The sequence below is a fragment of the Elgaria multicarinata genome, chromosome 2, assembly GCF_023053635.1.
Source record: "Elgaria multicarinata webbii isolate HBS135686 ecotype San Diego chromosome 2, rElgMul1.1.pri, whole genome shotgun sequence".
NCBI lineage: Eukaryota > Metazoa > Chordata > Lepidosauria > Squamata > Anguidae > Elgaria > Elgaria multicarinata.
The window spans coordinates 163,243,149-163,265,579 of NC_086172.1; the positions used below are offsets into that span (position 1 = coordinate 163,243,149).

The following is a 22,431-nucleotide window of genomic DNA, read 5'->3' on the forward strand; positions in this document are numbered from 1 at the left end:
GGCTGTAATTCAAACTGTTCATATATGGAAGTCAACTCAACAAAATAAATAAGACTTGTTTCAGACAAAATATATTCCAGATGAGAGAATGTTAAATATACAATTATTTGTCTTTCAAAAGCCAAAAGGGGACAAATCTTCTCCCCTAAAATGCACTTTGTTCCTTCTGTGGTCTCCCTGCAATATTTTTCTCTCTCATGCCATCACTGTCTGCAAATATTAATTAAATCCTAAAATGGCATCACTTAAAAGTTTGACATAACTGGAAGGGCTCAGCAAACAGGCCCCAATGATGCATCAAAATTGGCTCTTACAAAAAAGACAATTTGTAAAGACTATGTCCCTCCTAGGGGCTCTTCACACGAGCAAAATAGGGCACTCTTGTGACTGGCCGCTCACAGAAATTTGTGGGTCCCTTTGATGATGTCGTCAACATCCTGCACATCTGCCACACCTTCCCCTGGTTATTCCATTCTTTAAAAAACCAACACCACTGGGTATCCTGATTCTTCTGAAATATCACGGGACTTCCTACCACGTGCAGCTGAAGTTGCACTACAAAGCACCCACTAGAGGACACTGTCCCATTCAAGCCTATGAGCATCAAGAAGAGGGGAAGTTTTCAATTATAGACCATCTGGTCACCCCTCTCCACCTATGTATTGCAGCCTATTACAACTGCCCAAGAGAAGCAGGAAGCAAAGCCCTGGTAAGGCAACACATTTCCCTTTCATCTGAAGAGGTCCTTAAAGGGGAAGCTCATTTATCTGTCTCAGTGGCAAGAGGTGCTCATGAGATCTTTTGACATGCACTGCATAGAACAAAACTGAAACAAAATTTCTCATTCCTCTATGAGAATGTCACTGAATAAATCCTTGTTCTTCTTTCAGGCTCTTTGTCCAGAATCTCTGCTTGTATGTCTCTGTATGTGTCTTTTTCCATGAAGCTTGAACCCTAAGAGGTTCAGATGGGGAGCTTCAAACAGTTGACATAAGATGACCATTTGTACCCTTATACGTTCTGACACAGGCAACCCATACTTCAAATCACTGATGGAAGGCTTAGAAGAACCTTAGAATCTTTTGGCTTAGAAGCTGAACTGGAAATGTGAGTCTTGTCTAGATGAGACCAAACACTAGAATAATTATTTTGTTTTCCACTTTTTGGCTTCAAATAAGAGTTGACGACATCCTCTACTAGACCACATTTTGGTAGATCCAGCATTTAAGCCTCCAGCTGCACATGCATCAGATTACTGTAAAATAATACATTATTTTACGTTGTGCTTCAGAACAGATAGTGATCTTCTGAAATCCAATCCACTTCTTTCTCTTTTCCATCCTCCTATAATCCACTACTGGGCACACGTTGCTGAGAAAAGGACAAGATGAGCAATCACTGCTGTTTTCTGCATCTTCTCAGTCCAGTGAATCTAATGTACACCAAGCAGGATACTGCACTATGAAAGTGGTATTTAAAAGGCAGGAGCCATACCAAGCAGGATATAGCACCATGGAAGCAGAATCAAAGCAGTATATGGTATGTGCCAATGGGCCCCAACAATTATCAGTGCACTTCAATACCACTGCCTTTTATATACCACTTTCATACCACTTTCATAGTGTAATATCCTGCTTGGTGTAGATTAGGCCATGGTTTGCATCTAATGGAGGAATAATCTGAACGGTGGATGCTTCTGCTGACACAAGGGGACTCCCCAGTTTATGTGGATTTCTCTGTCCCACTGCAGCCTTCCTTCCCCATACAGTGCTATCCAGGGGGTGCCCCAACCTGCAGAAACTATCTTTTGAGGAACATGGGAGGGCTGCAATGAGACGAAGGAAAAATCTCTGATCGACAAAATTCTGCTCAGTTTGTTGGATACAAGCTGTATGGCCTGCATGGCTACCCGCAAAGGTTTATGGGAGAATGGCTGCTTCTGCTTCTAAGCGAGCAAACTGTTATTTTTCTGTATTAGTCTGCAACATTCCTCTGTCCATGGGAAGGTGGGTCAAAGTATGGTTCTCATGGAGGCACCTGGTACCTTATCAGCCAAGCTCAACATAGAATCATAGAATAGAAGAGTTGGAAGGGGCCTACAAGGCCATCGAGTCCAACCCCCTGCTTGATGCAGGAATCCACCCTAAAGCATCCCTGACAGATGCTTGTCCAACTGCCTCTTGAAGGCCTCTAGTGTGGGAGAGCCCAGAACCTCCCTAGGTAACTGATTCCATTGTCGTACTGCTCTAACTGTAAGGAAGTTTTTCCTGATGTCCAGCTGGAATCTGGCTTCCTTTAACTTGAGCCCGTTATTCCGTGTCCTGGACCCATCCTCCGATTGGAGTCCACCAGGGGAAGAGCCTTTGGCATGGTAGCCTCCCTTCTATGGAATTCCCTGCCTCTGGAAGTCAGGCTGGCGCCAACTTTGTATTCCTTTTGGCGCCTCCTGAAAATGTCATTATTCTAGGAAGCCTTTCCTTAATGACCAGCCATGGTTCACTGTACATTTTGCTTCTTTTAACATCTATTTTAAAGTGTTTTGTTTTGTTTTGTTTTGTTTTATCTTGTACACTGCTCTGAAATTTTAAATGGGGAGCAGTATATAAATATTGTAAATAAAATAAATAAATGGAGACACAAAGGAGCCGACATTCCAAAGTTGCTATGTCGAGGGGCTATGCCATAACACCCCATCTATCCGGTGAGAAACTTACCGAGGCCAAGAAGATTATTTATTCATTATTTATTTAGAATATTTATATACTGCTCCCCATTGAAAAATTTCAGAGCGGTGTACAAGATAAAATGAAAATAAAAACAGAATAAAACAGTTAAAATTTAAAAGAAGCAAAAGCAGAGATTCAAGGCTGCATATTAAGGAAAGGCTTCTTGGAATAAAGATGTTTTCAGGAGGCGCCGAAACGGGTACAAGGTTGGCGCCTGCCTGACCTCCAGAGGCAGGGAATTCCACAGGAGGGGGGCCACCACGCTGAAGGCTCTTCCCCTGTTGGATTCCAATCGGAGGATGGATCTATGTGGAACCACCAGGAGCAGGCCCTCGGATGACCTCAGTGACCGGGCAAGTTAGTAAGGGAGAAGGCGCTCTCTCAGGTATCCTGGTCCCAAGTTGTTTAGGGCTTTGTACACAAGTACAAGAACCCTAAACCTGGCCCGGTAGCGAATAGGCAGCACTTATGTATGTCAAAGAGATGTCAAGAAGTGCCTTGCTCAGCGCTCATTGCCAATTAGTGCTATAGTTCTCCTATGCTGAGAAAGAAGAACTTGTTCTTAATCCTAGTAATCAATCACTTGCTTAACTTGGCTGCAGTGCCAAGCCCAGTTATGCTATAAATTGCTCTTGTGCCCAGGGGTGGGGGTCCCGACTGGTCGAACGGTTCTGTGCAGGAGCCCTCGTAGTCTGGTCCACCTTTATTGGGGTATGGCTGATGTTCTGTAAGTTATTCCAATAAAATAGTCTCCTTGTAAGCAAACCTTGAGTCTGGCTAATTGCTTCCTTGGTAACCTGAAAAAACCTTACAAGCCCACTGCCGGGGAACTACACAAGCCCGCATACAGAAGGAGACAGGCCTAAATGAGTAAAACCAGTTGCACGATGGCCCAGCAGAGTATGAGAAGCCCCGTGCTTATCACAGTGGCTTTTAGACTTTGATACCTTATTTTTTTGTTGGCCACTACATTTTCTTGACATACAACCACCATATGAAGGCTTTTGAATTAAAACTCAGTGGTTGCATTTTGTCTTCTACAGCTGTAACTGAACAAATCGTAAATGCATATATGGAAGAGTGCGTGGGTTTTACTGGAACATTCCTCTGCAGGGTTTGGTTTTATTTTTTACTGCTGAACAGGCAAGCTGCTGTTTGTTTCAATTTTAAAATGTATCCGGACAAGTAGATTGTCTCTTTGACATCTGATAGAACCTTCAAAGAAACCTTCAGTGTTTTCCCCGATGAGGAACCATCCAGTAAATCACCAGTTAACACTCAGTGATCAACAGACCACATCTTCAGAACCATTGTCTTATTCGATGGGATGCGTGAAGAATTTTGGGAATTGGCATTCCACAGCAAACTCACTGATCTGCATCTTTTGAATTAATGTGCTGATCAGAATGTGGTCTGCTTGTGCAACAGCTGCCATGCACATTGAAAATGCATCCATGATATGATATCCCTCCCAGGGGGCATTTTATGAGAAAAAAAATGTAGATCAGCTATCTTTCCTTCAGTACAATGAGCTTCTCTACATGGGCAATTTATTTCATGCTCATGACTGGCCACTCACAGAAGTTTGCGGGTCCATTACATGACAATGTCAACCTCCAGGATGCCTCTCATGCCTTCCACCTAAAATCTCACTAATCACCCCTCCAAAATAATCTGGATTGCAGGATTAATTCTGCCACTAGATGGCACTGTTTCATTTAGGTGTATAGAAGGAGATGATTTCAGTTTCTTTCATTAATGTAGAGATACTCTTAAAGCTTCATCCCATGTACCTGCTTCCCTCGGATTAGCACTAAGCTCTCGCGGTTGTTGTTGTTTTTGCTACCGGGCGACAGTGATCCTTTGCATACCAGGAAGTGAGTTTAAGGGGGAGGGGAAATGTAAAAAATCATTAAAAATCAATGGATGATCCAATTCAATTCAAATTTGGTATGCTTAAAGCTCTTCCTAATATCTATTACTGTGCCAATTTTGGTGTCTTTATCTTTAAAGCTTACGCTGATGTAAGCATTTCTTTAAAATCCTGCTCCTGTGCCCCAGCGGCAGCTCGGAATATACGCTCAAAATGTAGAGGCTAAATACAGCAAATCTTTTGGCTTTATAGCACAATTAAGGCAGGATGCATGGGAGTACTTCACAATCAAAGCAGATTATAAGGTGGAAAACTTCTGGGTCCTTTGCATGCAATTCGTAGTGATTGCACAGTATAACACTGGTGTGATAAAGCTCTTAGTCTCTAGGAGGGAGAGCACATCATCCCATAATATTGCTTCCAGGGGCAATTTTGGATGGATTCTTTGGACGCAGCACCAGCTGTGCTTTGTAGACACTCCAAGCATCTAGAATCTGTGAAAGAAAGAGTAAAGGCAACTCTTGAATGAACTTGTAAGTACATTAAAAAAAAAAAGGATTTCATGCAGATTTTAAAAAATAAATAAATTCACATATGCACGTGCAAACAAGACAGAACAGACATTCTCTCAGTCATATACAAAACCAAGATGGACCAGTCTATCCATACCTAATAGGGATCCCAGATGTACCAGGTTTATGCTTCCAACACTGGCCTCTCTGTCTTTTGCCAAAATTCAGTCCCTGTAACTCACCTAATATGTTGCCCACTGTCTGAGTTTTCTTTAAATATATAGGCTGGCCAATAGAAGAATATCGTATGCGAAATTAACTTTTCTTTTGAGAAAGAAAGGGAAATACTTAATGTGGAAGATATATGTTCCTATTCCAAGCAAACAAAAATTTAAGACCTTTTTAAATTACTTCTTCATGAGATTCTAGAGTAGATAGGAAGAGCCAAATAGTGAAGCATTATATTTATCATGGCAACCAATTATTATCTTCCACTGCCAATGACTGATCTCATTAAGATTAAGCAGCAATACTGTGGTTGTAAACTATTATAAATGGAGAGGATATGTATGGATTTTATTACCAGGGTAGTACCTTATTTGTGTGGCCCCATTAGACTCTACTGAACAACTCTTGAGCAACTTAAAACCTGAATTCATTGTGCCATAAGCTTTTGGTGACTAAAGCATACTTTTTATTGCATCTTGGCTATGCTGCTAGTATCTTACTCCAAGTAGATGAATTAATTGGCATGAGTAAAGATACTGCTTAGGGATTACGACAGTCTAACAGCTGTGGAATGACAATATGATAAATGAACAAAAGGTTTTAATAAATGTTTAAAGCTGATAGATTGTATATCATGATCCTTCTAGGAAGGAGATAATGAAAAGGGTTTAAAACAGAGTGTTGCTGTTTTATTGTTTTACTATGTACAGCATCATGTACACTGATGGTGCTGTATAAATTAACAATAATAATAACAACAACAACAAATGTATAAACAAAACAAAACCCTTGATTTTAAAGGGGCAGTTTTATATCAACACATTTTATGAGATTTAGAGAGTAATCCTATGGCCCCTAGGCAGAGTCTGGGGGGGATATAGGATATGTCAGATTCTTGAATCTGAGGTCAGAGACAGCCCTTTCACCTCGGACCCAGGAGTCTGAGCTCTCTGCCCACTCCCCGCCACCGCAGACGGAACCACGTGGCCTGCCTCTTTGAGGTTGGAAAGGCAATCTTGGAAAGGACAGAAAGGGGGTATCCTGGCACACAAGGAGGGGAAGGAAGATACAAGCCATCTCCAGCCTTCTTCCTTCCCTATTCCCGATGCCTCTGCTAAATGGGCGAAAACCTCTGTCTAGCTAAAATGCAGAGCAGGACAGGAGAATCGAGGCAAAGATTGGCTCTGTGCTCCTTCTCCTCGGCATAGGATCCCTGTCAGCCTCTGAATGCAGAGGCTCACGGGAATCCCAATAGGACTGCACCCTTATTTAGACAATACAGACATTGATTTTACATATAAACAATATATATTATTTATTTATATAGATAGATAGATATAGATAGATATATAATATTTATTTATTTATTACATTTTTATACCGCCCAATAGCCGAAGCTCTCTGGGCGGTTCACAAAAATTAAAACCATGGTAAAACAACCAACAGGTTAAAAGCACAAATACACATATAAAAAGCACATATATACTAATTATGTGAGGAATTCAACTTTCTAGTCCTCTTTGAACATTCAGCTCAATAGTTACAATTATGCAAAGGGAGCAGGGCGGTGTTTCCTGCCCTCCACTCCCCACATCATATCCCTGATGGCCTGACCTTGCCATCATCCATGTGTTGGCGCTGAAGCAGGGAACCTATTCAACATGCATAGCCCCCCCCCCGACTTAGAACACTGGTTGTGCACGACACGCACACAGCGGATTCCCCATCTCAGACATTCACTCAGACTCATAGTCAGCAGTGGAGCCAGGCCATCAGGGGTGTGATGGATTGAGGCCTACATTTACTATCCCATGCTCCTAGTCCACATCATTATAACCACAAAGACCATAATGCCTGAAGGAGGCTAATGTATGCACATTCATTTTTGTGTTGTACTATTGAAAAGATCTTGAAAACAACCATTGTAAGAGATGGAGAAGGTTTCTCTGGAGAGGCCGTTCCATAATTTAATGTTGCTTCAGGATCTTGAGTGTAGATACATTAAGGAGATGGAGCAACTTCCTATGAAGGAAGGTTACAGCAGATGGGATTGTTTAGCTTAGGGGGGAAAGTGAGTAATGGGTGACATGATAGAGGTGTTCATAATTACACATGGTGAATAGGGAGACATTTTTCTCCCTCTCATAATACTACAATGTGGGATCAACCAATGGTAAGATGATTGGCGGGAGATTCAGGACAGATGAAAGGAAGTACTTCTACACACAGTGCTTAGTCAAGCTATGGAATTCACTACCACAAGATGTAGTGATGGTCACCAATTTGGATAGCTTTAAAAGGGGGTTAGACAAATTCTTGGAGAAGGCTATCAATGACAACTAGTCCTGATGGCTATGTGGTACCTCCAGTATCAGAGACAGTAAGCCTATATACATCAGTTGCTGGGGAGCATGGGCAGGAGGGTTCTGTTGCACTCAGTTCTGCTTGGGGGTTTCCTGCCGACAGCTGGTCAACCACTATGTGAACAGAATGCTGGACTAGATGGACTCTCGGTCTGATCCAACATGGCTCTTCTTTTGTTCTAATGCCGTGCATGTGAACCCCCCCCCCCCAAACCCGCTTTTTGTTCACATAGCTTTAAAATCCAAGAACTGGAGATATATAGTGATGGAATGAAAGTCAGTCTTTCCCACCATTCTATTTTTAATTGTTGCAAACTGCTCCAATTGTTGCAAATGCATTGGAAGTGGAAGGGCGGGGAGAGGTTTCTAAACATTAAACATTAAAAATGCTTGCGCTCAAGCATGCCTGCAGGGGGCACAGGCTGTGGCTGCTTGCTGGTGCGTGACATGCACCGTGCACTTTCACTCTACCTTATTATATCTTACTTCTGTCTGCCACCTTCCTTCCAGCAACCTATAGAGGCTCAGTCCTCACAATAACTCTGCAAGGAAGACCAGGCTGAAAAATAGTGACTTTCTCAAGGGGTTGGATAAATTCCTGGACAAGAAGTCTTTCAATGGCTACTAGTCCTGATTGCTATGTGCCACCTCCAGCATCAGGGGCAGCAAGCCTATATACACTAGTTGCTGGGGAACATGGGTGCTGTTGCACCTGTGTACTGCTTGTGGGTTCCTGATCAACATCTGGTTGGCCACTGTGTGAACAGATTTGGTTTGATCCAGCAGGGCTCTTATGTTATTAACGGTTCTGCCTCTTCAACAGCAGCATGTAAGAGACAGAAGTTGGGGGGGGGGGGGGTATGAGGAGCTCCAGGAGGAACAGGCATCCTGATGTGTTGGACTACAACTCCCATCATTCCCACCTAGTATGGCTTGGAATGATGGGGCTTGCAGTGGAACACATCAGAAGGGCAACAGGTTGGAGAAGACTGTCTTAGAACCTTCCCAACCCCAAACCGGCAGCTAAACTCTGATGAAAAGCACTGTTGTGGTTGTGGTCAGAGGAAAGAAAGTCCCGTCTCCGGTCTCACTTTGCTCGGTGGCGGTACAGAAGCCACCCCCTCCGATGTCGCTGTCATCTTCAAGTGATGCAAGTGCGAGCAGGCGTGTACCGGATCCCAGTAACGGAGCCAAATGAGTTCTCATTTGGAAAGTCCTAGTGCAGCGTTGCAAGCTGCCATTGAAAAACATTTCCCGGGATGAGCTCCGAGCAAATCGTGAAACCCGGATGGGTGTGTGTGTGTGTGTGTGTGTGTGTGTGTGTGTGTGTGAGAGAGAGAGAGAGAGAGAGAGAGAGAGAGAGACAGACAGAGAGACAGACAGACAGACCTTGTATTTCATATCTCCACTCCAAACATGGCACCCACTAACTGGCGGGGAGAAAGCTGCCCCATTTTCAAGGTTTTGGTTTCCTTTCCCTCCCTCTTGGAAAGGCCAGGGACTCCTCCAGGGGACAACCTGGGAGTTGGGCGGTGACTCGCTGCGGACACGCCTCCTGGGCGGCTAGCTGATCTCCCATCCCTCGGTAGACTTCGCCGAAGAAGCGCAGGCAGGCTGGCTGGCTGGCTGGCTGGCTGCTCCTCCGCCATGCCGGGACCCGAGGCGCTCCTCGCCCTCTTGGCCGCGCCTGTCCTCCTGGCCTTGGCCCTTGTCATCTCTGGCCCGTGGAGGCTCTTGGACGCCCGAGTGCCGCTGAGCTTAATGCAGGAGCTGGAACGGCGGCAGACGGATCTGAGCCGCTTGGCCGCCGCTGCCCGGGCGCGGGACGCTCCGGCTCTCCCTCCGGGCGCCCTGGGCTGCGCAGAGCTGCACGGCGTGGCGGGCGTGAGCTTGGCCGGCTCCGGCATCACCAAGGTGGTGCTGAGGGCCGCCGTGTCGCCCGGCGGCGAGGAGATCGCCCTGAAAGCCGTGCACTGGGCCGGCAGCGACGTGAGCCGCTGCCTACAGCGCTACCGGCACCAGGAAGGTTGCTACCGGCTCGCCTCTTACAAGCTGCTCAAAGAGGCGGTTTTGCTGCAGAGCCTCGATCACCCCGGCGTCGTCAAGGCACGTAGGACCGGCCTCGGGCAAGGGGAGAGGCAGGCACCGGACCCATCCCAACGGGCAGTCCTCTCTTACTGAATATTGTGTGCGGGGAATTGGGGAGGGTTCCACTCCAGAGCGCTTTTTGCGCCCTCGAACGTGGTCGTTGAATTTGTATTTATTAGTTGCATTTTTTTACCCCGCCTTTCCACCCAGTGGTGCTCTAGGCCCTCCCAGTAATTTTAGATGTGTGGTGGTGACTTATGGCTGCTGCCCTGGAAGGGAAATGCGCTTTGCACATGCTCTGAAAATGTTCTGAGGTTGAGGCCAGCTCAAAACTAAAAGCCCAGTTCATGAACCAAACATGTAATGGCTATTTTTAGTGGAGAATCTAGCACCCTTGTTGGTGCCTTAAAAATCTGCAATAGCACAATTCTACCTCCTTTGCAGGCCCACAAACTGCAGCGCAATCCTTTGCATGTTTATTTGGAAGAAAGTTCTACTGAGTTCAATGGTTTTACTTCCAAGTAAGTGCGCCAAGGCTTGCAGCCTAAAGACACAGCTTTAGGTATATTTTGCTGAAATGGATTGCAGTATTTTGGGTTTGAAATGATTGCAACCAGAGCCTCATCGTTTTCTTTTATAAGAAAAAGTGAAGTATACGTTTTAAATATTAAATTATTAAAGGATGTCTTTAGGTCTGGTGTTTCTTTCTGTTAAGTGAGGTCTGCCACTGATGATTGCTTAATCACAACCCTCAAGTGCAGCCGGATGAGCAAGTCTTTGCATCTGCCTTCAGTAAACTAAATCTGAAGTCTCTTTCTTGGCTTTATTGTTAATGACCTGCTTGTAAGGGCATTAACAAGTAATTAAAGACGAAGAAAGCCACAGAACCAGACTGCTGTACATATTTGAAGGGGGAAATAGTCTTGGCTCATTTAATGGCAAATAAAGATCAGTGAGAATGCTCAAACACTCAACTTCAAAACATAGGCTAATTAACTTTATGGGTTGTATCCAGTATCAACATGCTTAGAACCATCAAGGTTGGAATAGCCTTACTGTAGTGGAATCCCATGGGATTAGTTGAGTGTTTTGCAAATCTTCATTTTCCCTTCCCTATCCTCATACAAACTCACACTGTGTGTTCTTGCGTTTCAGAAAACCAAATCCTGAAACTCTGTCTTTATTAATACAGCAGCCTCTGCATTTTCTTTCCACAGATGCGTGGTCAATGCTATGATAGACGCTTAGGTCTTGAAATGAACGTGGTCACCATGCTGGAGTTGGGAACACCTTTAGAGATGATTCGGCTTCTGCAGACCCCCTGGGAAGAGAGATTTAAAGTAAGAAAACAAAAACAAAGGAGAGTTTTTATCAATAGCAGTTAGACCCCAGACTGAGACCATGCAAACGACAAATGGGATCTTCTTGACAACCTTTTCTGTTTGCTTATGGAAAGTCTTTTGAAGAATCTCATTTTGATTTCTTTGAGATCACACATCCCCGGCACTGTCAGTTCCTCCTGCAAATTTCTCTGCGTTTCCTTCGGTCTCAGCTGATGAACTGTCTACAATACTGCGCTCTTCGAAGCCCTCCACTTGTTCTCGTGATCCGATTCCCTCTCGCGTCTTTATTAACCTTATCCCTGCTATCCTCCCTTCCTTGCTTCATATTATTAATTTTTCTCTGTCCTCTGGTTCATTTCCTTCTGCTTTTAAACATGCTACAGTCTCTCCTATTCTCAAGAAACCTACTCTTGATAGGCTATCTCTGTCTAACTACCGACCTGTCTGTTGCCGTTTGTTTCAAAGATCCTGGAGCGTGTGGTCTACTCTCGTCTTGATTTTCTTTCTAGTAACTCTGCTCTGGATCCTTTCCAATCTGGATTCCGTCCTTTGCATCCCACTGAAACAGCCCTTACTAAGATTACCAATGATCTTCTTACTGCCAAGTCTAAAGGCCATTATTCTGTTCTTATTCTCCTTGATCTAACTGCAGCCTTTGACACGGTTGATCATGATCTTCTTTTAGATTCCCTTCATGACCTTGGATTTTGTGGCTCTGTCTATAACTGGTTTGCCTCCTATCTAGCGGGTCGCTCTTTCAGCGTGTTGGCTAATGGCAGCTTGTCTTCTTCTTTTCCCCTTTCTGTAGGGGTTCCGCAAGGCTCGGTGCTTGGTCTGCTGTTGTTTTCTTTATACATGTTGCCCTTGGGTAATCTTATTCAATCTCATGGCCTCCAATATCATCTGTATGCCGATGATACACAATTATATTTTTCTTCTCCGGATCTTTCTCCTGATGTTCACGATCGTATCTTGGCATGTCTCTCAGATATCTCAGCTTGGTTGCTTCATCGTCGTTTGAAACTTAATATGGCAAAGACTGAATTGCTTGTTTTTCCTCCTAAACCTTCCCCTCATCTCTCATTCTCTCTTACTGTCAATGATGTTACACTTACTCCAGTCAAGGAAGCTCGTAGTCTTGGCTTTATATTTGATTCCTCGCTCTCCTTTATTCCTCATATTGAGGCAGTAGCTAAATCCTGTCGTTTTTTCCTGTATAATATTGCCAGGATTCGATCATTTTTGTCTGTCTCTTCTGCCAAGACTCTTGTTCATGCATTGGTTATTTCTCGGTTGGACTACTGCAACCTTCTTCTCACTGGCCTTCCTTCTTCTCACATCAGTCCGTTGGTTTCTGTTCACCACTCTGCTGCTAAGATCATCTTCTTGGCTCGCCGCTCTGACCATGTTACTCCACTTCTGAAATCTCTTCATTGGCTTCCAATTCACTTCAGAATCCAATATAAACTTCTTCTGTTGACCTACAAAGCTTTTCACTGTCTAGCTCCTTCCTATCTCTCCTCTCTCATCTCACACTATTGCCCCGCTCGTGCTCTTCGCTCCTCTGATGCCATGTTTCTCGCCTGCCCAAGGGTCTCTACTTCCCTTGCTCGGCTTCGTCCATTTTCTTCTGCTGCCCCTTATGCCTGGAACGCTCTTCCAGAACATTTGAGAACTACAAGTTCAACCGCAGCTTTTAAAGCTCAGCTAAAAACTTTTCTTTTTCCTAAAGCTTTTAAAACTTGATTTTGTTCTGACTTTATACTGTTAGTTTTACCCTACCCAGTGCCTGTTTACCCTACCCTGTGCCTGTTTGCATTCTCTTCCCCTCCTTATTGTTTTATTATGATCTTATTAGAATGTAAGCCTATGCGGCAGGGTCTTGCTATTTACTGTTTTACTCTGTACAGCACCATGTACATTGATGGTGCTAAATAAATAAATAAATAAATAATGATAATGGTTTTAAAAGTCAGAAAGCTTTGGGGAAAATGAGGCAGGAATTGTCTGTCTAAACTTTAAGTATAATTAAAGGAGGGGAAATTATATGCATTGGTTTTAAGTATATAATAGGTTCCCACCTCCTGCACCCAATGCAGAATAAAAACGGCCTATGAAACTTGTTTTATCCCACTGTATCCCAGGTTAGACTATTTGTCCATCCAGCCCAGTGTTAGCTATTTATTGATTTACTACATTTGTAGCCTGCCTTTTCTTCAAGGAGCCCAAGACCACATAATTCCCTTTTCTATTTTATCCTCACAACAATTCTGTAAGGTAGGTTAGGCTGAGTGTCAGTGACTGGCTCAAAGTCTCTCAGTGTCCAAGTAGGGACTAGAACCTGGTCTCCTGAATTTTAGTCCAAATTGCTAACCACTAACACTGGCTGGTTACCATGACTGATCATCGTTGTCTGGGCTCTCAGGCACCTTGGAGAGCTCCTTTAGAGTTCTGATTACTTCTGACAAACATAGAGCGGATTCCACTGACCTTGGAACCACCAGCCTCCACTGATTCCATCCCTCCTTCCCCCCCCCCCAGTTTCCATTTCTTTCTCCCCAACAGAGAATCAGTATCCTGTCCACACTGAGCATGCTCAGTCCTCACTGAGCTCTTTTAGAGTGTTCCCCCCTCCCTCGATAGGGATTCCCCCCCACAAAAAAAGATTTTTCTTTTGTCCTTGTGCAAACCTTGGATTCCCTCTTGCGTGTGGATGATGTTGTTTTAGCTACACGCGGAGAATTCATATTGGTTCATCCCTCCCCCATGTATTAAAGTATTCCCAATTATTCTGTCTTCACCTCTTCTCTTTCAGATTTGCCTGGAGTTGGTAGAACTGCTCTATTACTTGGCAAATTCGCCTCTGGGCTCCATTGCCCTTTTGGATTTCCAGCCCAGGCAATTTGTGATAGTGAACGGGCTCCTGAAAGTTACAGACTTGGATGATGTGAGCACCGAAGAATTGCCCTGCAAGGCCGATGAGGACTGCGCACTGGAATTCCCCACAAAAAGCTTCGCTTTCCAATGTGCCGCGCATGGGAAGTGTGAAGGAATAAATGAGAAAAGGAATCTCTTCAATGCATACCGGTATGTTGGATACCATTAGTAGATACGGGAAAGAGCAACATTGTAATGTAGGGAGCCCCACCTTTCTTGGACCTGAGGTCACAGCTGAGATGCGAGAACATGCTTTGGGCACCACCACAAAATGGCTCTCATGGAGGATGTGGCTATTCATATAATGGCTGCCGTGGGGGCCTAGCTAGTCAAAAGAGGTGCATGGGGGAAGATAAATAGCAAGGCTAGAGGCCAGGAGGGAAACACCAAGGGAAAGGGGTAGAAGAGAGAGAAGGAAAAGGGCTAGGGGCTGGGGAAGGGAGAGAAACAGCAAAGAAAGGAGAGAAGTAGTTAATCCTGGAAGATCACTCGCATACCGCTGAAGATTTGAAAACTAATAAAATAAAAATAATACTTTTTTTTAAGGTATTTCTTCATGTATCTCTTGCCACATACTGCCCCTTTCACTTTGCAACCCATTCTGGCAGGTATCCTGAATGCCACAGGTATGTGCCAATATGACATTTTTAAAGGCATTTATTTAAGTAAGAGCGGCTTTAAAACATCACCCACCCTGACCCACCCCTCTGTGCATGTAGGTGATTTGCGATACGGAGCAAATGAAACCCTGAGAGCTTTTCAGAAAGTTTTGCATTTGTACAAGTCTGGACTTTACCTGCAGAAAAAGCCTTCTCATTTAAAAGGTACTGATTTCAGGTGATAATTCCAAAGCCTTTACAGAACGATTTAATCTCAGTGAGAACCATCGAACTGCAGAGTATAGCAGGGCTGACCCTACCATGATTCTTGGTGAGCCACGTGGCTCGTTTGGTGGATCAGGTGCGGTGGTAGAATACGGCCACAAAGCACTGTTGCTGCTGTGCCACCACGGCGTCTGCAACTGCTGCTACTGCCACAGCCAGCCACCGCCACCACTTTTGCGAGAAAATGGCTGGCAAGGCTCCTGTGAGGCTGTCTAGGGCAAGGCACTCTGTGCAAGGTAGAACCTGGAGATCTCCTATCCCTCTGCCGCTTTGCCGTGATGATGGCAAATACTGTCTACAAAGTTTAAACCAAAGGACTTGAAACTCAGGCCTGTGGGACAAATCCAGCCCAAGTTCTAAGCCAGCTCTCTTCCCAAGCCGTTGAATGGTTCCTCTTTCTCCCCCTGCCTCTGATCTTTTGGTGGCTTCGCAGCTTTCGTGTCTCCCCCCCACCCAATTCTAAAAGTTTGAAATGCTTTTCCTAAGGCCCTTCTACAAATCTATGGTGCGACCATACTTAAGAGTACTGTGTACAGTTCCGGTCACCACACCTTAAAGAGGATATTATAGAGCTGGAAAAAATCGCAGAAAAGGGTGACTAAAATGATTAAGGGTCTGGAGCATCTCCTCTGTGAGGGAAGGTTACACCAACTGGGATTGTTTAGCTTGGAAAAAAGGAGGCTAAGGGGAGACATGATAGAGGTGGAAAAAATGATGCATGGTGTGGAGAATGTGGATAGGGAGACATTTTTCGCCCTCTCTCAAAATACTAGAACCCAATGGGGTCATCCCATGAAACTGATTGGTGGGAGATCCAGGACAAATAAAAGGAAGGACTTCTTCACAAAGCGCATAGTTAAGTTATGGAACTCAACTACCACAGGATGTGGTGATGGCCACCAATCTGGATGGCTTTAAAAGGGGGTTGGATAAGTTCCTGGAGGCAAAGGGTATCCATGGCTTCTAGCCCTGATGGTTGTGTGCTATCTCCAGTATTCGAGGCAATAAGCCTGTGTGCACCAGTTGCTGGGGAACATGGGCGGGAGGGTGCTGTTGCACCATGTCCTGCTTGTTCATCCCTGGCCGATGGCTGGTTGGCCACTGGACTAGATGGACCCTTGGTCTGATCCAGCATGACACTTATGTTCTTGTGGCAGTAGGAGAGCGAAGTTTATCTATGGTGGTATTTTAGCCCCGCCTTTTGCCTTAAGTTCTGCCCCTATGGCCCCTCCCACTGCTGGAATGCAGTCCTCAAGTGCTCATTGGAAATTGACTTTGGCACTTGGGCTTGAAAGAGATTCTGTGCCTCCGGTTTAAACCATTAAGGTGTAAACTATACACATAATAATAACAACTTTGTCTTCTCCCTTACCTCCCAAGAGTACATTGTCTTAAAGGGATTCCGTAATAAGGATACAGAGGACTACAAGTGCTGGCCATCTTATAGCCATTTGGGATGCATGATCTCTGTTCACAATGCAGAGGAAGCGGCGGACATTTGCAGTTCGCATCCACAGTGCCACCATTTTATCATCACTCCACGGAGCACGTGGACAGGTGAGAGCAAGTGACTTAATATTTCTAACAAACACCAACCAGTCCTTTTCCTCAGATATTAATTTTAAGCAGTCCTTAGTTTTTGTAGGACAGGATCTAGGTGACACTTAAAATATAGGTAAGGTACGTTATCTAGCTGGGGAATGCTGGGAGTTGTAGGACTTTTTTCTGTCTCAACATGCGTAGGATTGCACCCTTAATGACTTTTTAGCTGCCTGTTGTACGCATTCCACCCTTCTTGCTATTTCACAAATAGCAGTTGGCCTAACCTGTTGGCCTAATCTGCGTAAACTGTGACACAGATGAAGTGGTGCAATCAATCCCTGGAATATATTTTAATATTTTTTCGGTCTGTTTGGACACACATTAAAATTTGGGATAGAATACACTGAGAGATGCATTTTCAGTCAAGCAGCAATATTGGACCGTGTCTTTTCTTCTGTACCTCCAATCCAAGTTCAGATCCCTTTCCTTTGACTTTCCTAATTTTTTTCTGAGTAGATTTGCTCTGCATCATTAAATAGCTTCTGTGTCCACCAGCCCAAGACAGCTTGAACTAATCCATGTGGCATCCATAGGCCTTTGTCTCAAATACCTTGGGGTATTTGAGATGAAAAGCCTAGAATGAGAGCTGCACATAATTATGCCAACAATATTTAAGATATTCTTTTATCAACCTAAACCCCCCAAACTGACAAATTTCACAAATGCCCTATGATTAGCCCTGATGACAGCCTTTCTTTGACAGTAGACAGTGTGCAACTTTTTAAAAAGTATACCATCAGTTGTCCCATTTTAGCTGACACTTCTGCAACCATGGGAGCTATTGCTCTTAATTAAAGCTAAACAACCATAGAATCATAGAATAGCAGAGTTGGAAGGGGCCTGTAAGACCATCGAGTCCAACCCCCTGCTCAATGCAGGAATCCACCCTAAAGCATCCCTGACAGATGGTTGTCCAGCTGCCTCTTGAATGCTTCTAGTGTGGGAGAGCCCACAACCTCCCTATAAGGATGGAGTGAGAAGAGCTCCTGTTTGCATCCTTCTCTAACAATGTCTGGGACTGTGTTCCAAGTGTGTAAAAACTGCAACTAGGGGCATAGGTAGACCAGCCGATATCCCGGGGATCACCCCTCTGCATCCACATGACGCACAGGGCATCCCGGGAGCAGGGAGGGATCATCCCTCCCTTGGCCTGGGATATCGGCAGAACCTTTTTTTCCGCAGTCTCAGGATGATCCCGAGACTGTGGAACATGTAGCCGGGTGTTGCGGGTTGTCCTGGCTCCTCGTGAGTAACCGCGAGGACCCAGGCACGGGGCACAGAGCTCCTCAGCTCTGTGCTCATTGGGGGGGGGGTAAGGTTTTTTTTTAACCCTTACCTTGCATTCGAGCGCTCCTGTGCTTATTTTCCTTAAAAAAACAACAACACCCAAATTGGCGGTCGTGTTGTCGTGCACCACGCCCCTCATCAACAGAAATGTTTTTATGCCGTTTTATGCAAGTTATATTTTTGATGTGATGTTATAAGCATATTTCTAATAAGAATAAATGATGGATCATAAAGATTTTTGTGTACTAATTCTTGTTAGCACAAACCCTAGATTGTAACTCACAAAGCAATCTTAGGTGAACACTTTGTTTAGAAGTATTTAATATGTGATAGGTGATAAACAGGAAGCTAAATGCTCCCAAAGTACAGAACTGTAGGCAGATAGCCCAAATGAAGTCCCTGAACTGTAACAGGACACCAGGTTCAACAACTGAGGCCCTTCTTCAAGCGAGATTCCGGAGAATAGCAACAAGAGAGAGGCCTTACTTGGTGATAGACCCTTGACTGTAGAATTCTTTCCCCAGTGTTGCAACATTGACCCTGTTCAGATGACACGCTAACCCTGGTGGTTAAGCATTTTCAGCTAGACATTATGGCTTAGCGTGTCATGTGAACTATGACTGACCATACTGTGTGAACCATTCCTAACCATAGTGGCTACATAACCATGATTTAAACACACTCACTAACCATTCGCTATAAAAGGGCTAGCGGCCTAATCCTGGTTTAGCATGTTGTCTGAAAAGGCCCAACATTATCTTTTTGGCCTCAGGTTAAGACTTTCCTCTACTCCCAGGCATATGATGGGGCATTATGTCAGTTGTTTATCCTGGTATCTTTTAACTTTTTTTAAAGCTGTTTTGAGTTGTTTTTAAGTTTTGCATGTTAAAGATTTTATATTTCATTTTTATTACTTCATATTTATGGTTGTAATTTTTGTGAACCATTCAAAGAGTTTTGACTGTTGGGCAGTGCAGAAAAGGAATGAATAACTTGAAATGAATGAATTTAATCTCAACCGAAGTTACAAACATCTTCTTAGTTGTTCTTACTGATCTTGCTTTGTTTTCTGTTGCCCTCTATCCTCAATTATCTTCTCTTCCAGGGCGTCTGCTCACTTTGTTTCAGAGCAATTTGACTGACTTAATTCCAGGTGGCAACATGGTGGTTTATGTTAAACGGCCTACAGCCTCAAGGGGATTCCTCTGACAGCCTGGGAAAATACAGACATAGGACAAGGAAGAATGAAGGAACAGTCCCTAGGACTAATTTCACCCTCTCAAAGAGATGGCACCCTTTGTTTCTGCTGTGGTATGTTTCCCCAGGACAACTTGGTCTGAGTCAAAAGGTGCCAATTCAGTGATTAAAGCAAACCTTCCCTGGGTAAGATGCCACCCAACCCAGAATTACCTTGCCAAGTTGTTCCCAGTCTCAAAGGTTAGACATGCATGCAATCCGATTTCAGCCAGCCCTGGTGGAACTTGCAACAGATTGCTGCCTGCTGCATCACAGAACCAGCTCACCAGCCAAATAGACATTACCAGGAGGCCACCTTGGTGTGTGAGCTCTAGATGGTGGGTACAATCTGGCTGAGTGTGTACATCCATGGAACTGGGATCCCTGCATGTTATCTTTAACAGTGTGTTCATGGCTGCTTTGCTGATTAAGGTGTACTTTGCTCCCAGTAGATAATCAGCAGATAATAGATCGTTTCATCCTCAAGGACCATTCCATTCAACTCTTTGGGAGGGCACGATGAAGACAGATTTGATTTCTTTCTGCCTTCATAGGTTTGGTTTCCTTTGAAAGAGAGATAACTGGAGACATAAGGCATTTAGTAATATTTTGGTATATTTACAGATATACAGGTTGCATTGCTTAAACACTCCCAACAGCATGTTCTACACACCCACATCAAATCTTCCCAGAGACTCCAAAAGGTACTTTCCAGAGTCCCAACCCAGCTCTCTCCCAGCCTCCTCTGTATGTCCCCTTCAAATTCTTAGCTGCAATCTCTTCCCTTTGTTCCCTTTCAAAGATACACACAGATCTAGATTACATCATCCCTTGGGGGAGAGGAGGATAAAGGTATGCCTTTTGCTCAGATTGCTCTCTACCTTTTATCTCCAGCTATTTCCTAGTTATTGTGCACCATTTTCCTATACTTTTCCGAACAAAAGAAGTGCCTGGAATTTTGGAAATTTCCAGCAGCCCTCCCGACTCCATTTACCCTCTCCTGTCCAAACCCACAATATATTTGAGCCATGGTTATTCAGGAAAGGAGAAGTGACAGATATTTATTTTGGATGCAAAGTCCGTAGTGTCTGAGCTGATGCAGCTGTTTGGAAAGTTTTGTATCAACCTTGAAGGTTTTCCAGTGTTACTTTCAGTGAAAGAAATCCTGCTGAGCAAAGTGTTCAAACTATTTATGTATCAAAGCTTATTCTATAAAGTTGTGGCTCTTTCTACTCTGAAAATGGATTGTAGTATATGTTTTTCCTTTTTTAAAAATGGTTATATTGTATCATACTATAAACTGTTGACAGAAAGTTCATCCTCAGCAGTTGTTAACTGTGATGTCATGGAATGTTCTTGAACATTCTAACTGCAGAAGGAAGAAGACAAGGCTTTTACCTCTGAGTAAATGCTGCTAGGGTTACACTAAAGAAGGCAAAATGCTTGGGTGTGAATGGCATTGTAATTAGCCTGAAATAAATGTGGATACACCTCATAGGTAGCTCTTGCTGCATCTTAAAGTTGAATTTAGTGTTTTGGTGTGTGTGTTGTGTGGGTGGGTGGGTGGGTGTGTGGGTGGGTGGGTGGGCTCTTTGAAGAGCATATGCTCTCTTTCTGAAACACACATACCCTCTGATAAAAACAGCAGACATGAATATAATTAGCCCCCACAGAATGGCTCCACCTCCATTATATCAGCTTTAGAACAATATTTTTGGAGTGGTCAAAATGCTTTGCATTGATTATTTCAGTAATTCTCATAACAAGCTTCCTAAGGTTGGGCACTACTATTATTCCCCTATCAGAGACGAGGGGTTGAGGTGAGGGAGTGTCTTCTTTGAACAGCCAAAGTAGACGTTGCAGGGCAGATGCTCTATAAAGCTGCTTTCCAGGTGTGTGTGCGAGTAGAGAGAACACCAGTAAGAGAGCAAGAGTACAGATACTCCTCCCCATGGGTGGAAAAGCAAATTCGGGTGTTTGTGATTTTGATAAGAAAATTGGTCAAATAGGGGAGGGTGGTCTCCAGCTTTTTTAATAACAGCACCCCTTCCACTGCTCTTTCAGTAAAACATGCAGTGTCCCACAGCCATTTTCTCTTAAAAAGTAGGTGTCTGTGCCTGCTGTTGCAATGCCTTAGTTTGGTTCAAAGCAACTCACCCAGTGAGTTCAGGGCCAAGATGAAATTTGAAACAAGAACATCCCCATCCTAGGTCACACATCTACCATCTGTAGCAAGGGTGTTGCTAGACTTGGATCCATTTCCTAGGGCCCAAATGCATTCCCCAGAGTCCTGACTGTCCATTGGTACCAATGGAAAGATTTTTTGCTTGGCTTGATTTTTGTGAACCGCCCAGAGAGTTTCGGCTATTGTGCGGTATAAAAATGTAATAAAAAAATAACGCAGGGAATGTTTTTCAAGGGGCACTGCAGCTGGGGAGGGATGGGTTACCTCTACTCCCCACATGCTGCAATGCACACCCATCTCCCCCTACATGGCAATTAACTTAGGGGACGAACCTACTATCATGAACATAAGATCCATGCTGGATCAGACCAAGGGTCCATCTAGCCCAGTATTCTGTGGCCAACCACAAACCCCCAAGCAGGACATGAGTACAACACCATCTTCCCATCCATGTTTCCAAGCAACTGGTGTATACTGGAAACAAAGCCCTATGAGGAGAGGCCTAAAGAACTGGGCATGTTTAGCCTGGAGATGAGAAGACTGAGGGGAGACATGATAGCACTCTTCAAATACATGAAAGGTTGTCACATACAGGAGGGCCAGGATCTCTTCTCGATCATCCCAGAGTGCGGGACACAGAATAATGGGCTCAAATTGCAGGAAGCCAGATTCCATCTGGACATCAGGAAAAAAATCTTGTCTGTTAGAACAGTATGACAGTGGAACCAATGACCTAGGGAGGTGGTGGGCTCTCCCACACTAGAGGCCTTCAAGAGCAGCTGGACAGCCACCTGTCAGGGATGCTTTAAGGTGGATTCCTGCATTGAGCAGGGGGTTGGACTCCATGGTCTTACAGGCCCCTTCCAACTCTGCTATTCTATGATTCTACTGCCTGTGATACTTGAGGAAGCATAGAGCCATGAGGAAAAGTAGCCATTAATAGCTTTATCCCCCAGGAATTTGTGAAATCCCTTTAAAACCACCCAAATTGCTGGCCATCACTACATGTTGTGGAAATTAATTCCATAGTTTAACTATGTGAAGAAGTCCTTCCTTTTAACTGTCCTGATTCTCCCACCAATCAGCTTCATGAGATGATTCTTGGGCAAGTTCTACACCACTGCTTTATAAAGGTATTGAAGTATACTAACAACTGTTGGGGCCCGG

At 44.3% G+C, this 22,431-nt stretch overlaps 1 protein-coding gene across 1 annotated transcript; it reads left to right on the plus strand.

Moving 5' to 3' along the window:
* The first annotated feature begins 9,349 nt into the window (after positions 1–9,349).
* On the plus strand, positions 9,350–19,261 carry LOC134413596 (extracellular tyrosine-protein kinase PKDCC-like). The gene is made up of 7 exons (XM_063147649.1): positions 9,350–9,808; positions 11,008–11,130; positions 13,949–14,220; positions 14,617–14,696; positions 14,790–14,894; positions 16,335–16,511; positions 18,949–19,261. The coding sequence occupies exons 1-7, from the start codon at positions 9,350–9,352 to the stop codon at positions 19,050–19,052; spliced, it is 1,320 nt and encodes a 439-aa protein (XP_063003719.1). The 3' UTR covers positions 19,053–19,261.
* The last annotated feature ends 3,170 nt before the right edge of the window (positions 19,262–22,431 follow it).

Bases quoted from the DNA above. Each gene is read 5' to 3' on its own strand.
- LOC134413596 (XM_063147649.1), top strand. From the start codon at position 9,350: ATGCCGGGACCCGAGGCGCTCCTCGCCCTCTTGGCCGCGCCTGTCCTC. The intron at 9,809-11,007 runs GCACGTAGGACC...TTCTTTCCACAG, and splicing joins ATCACCCCGGCGTCGTCAAG to ATGCGTGGTCAATGCTATGA. The intron at 11,131-13,948 runs GTAAGAAAACAA...CTTCTCTTTCAG, and splicing joins CCTGGGAAGAGAGATTTAAA to ATTTGCCTGGAGTTGGTAGA.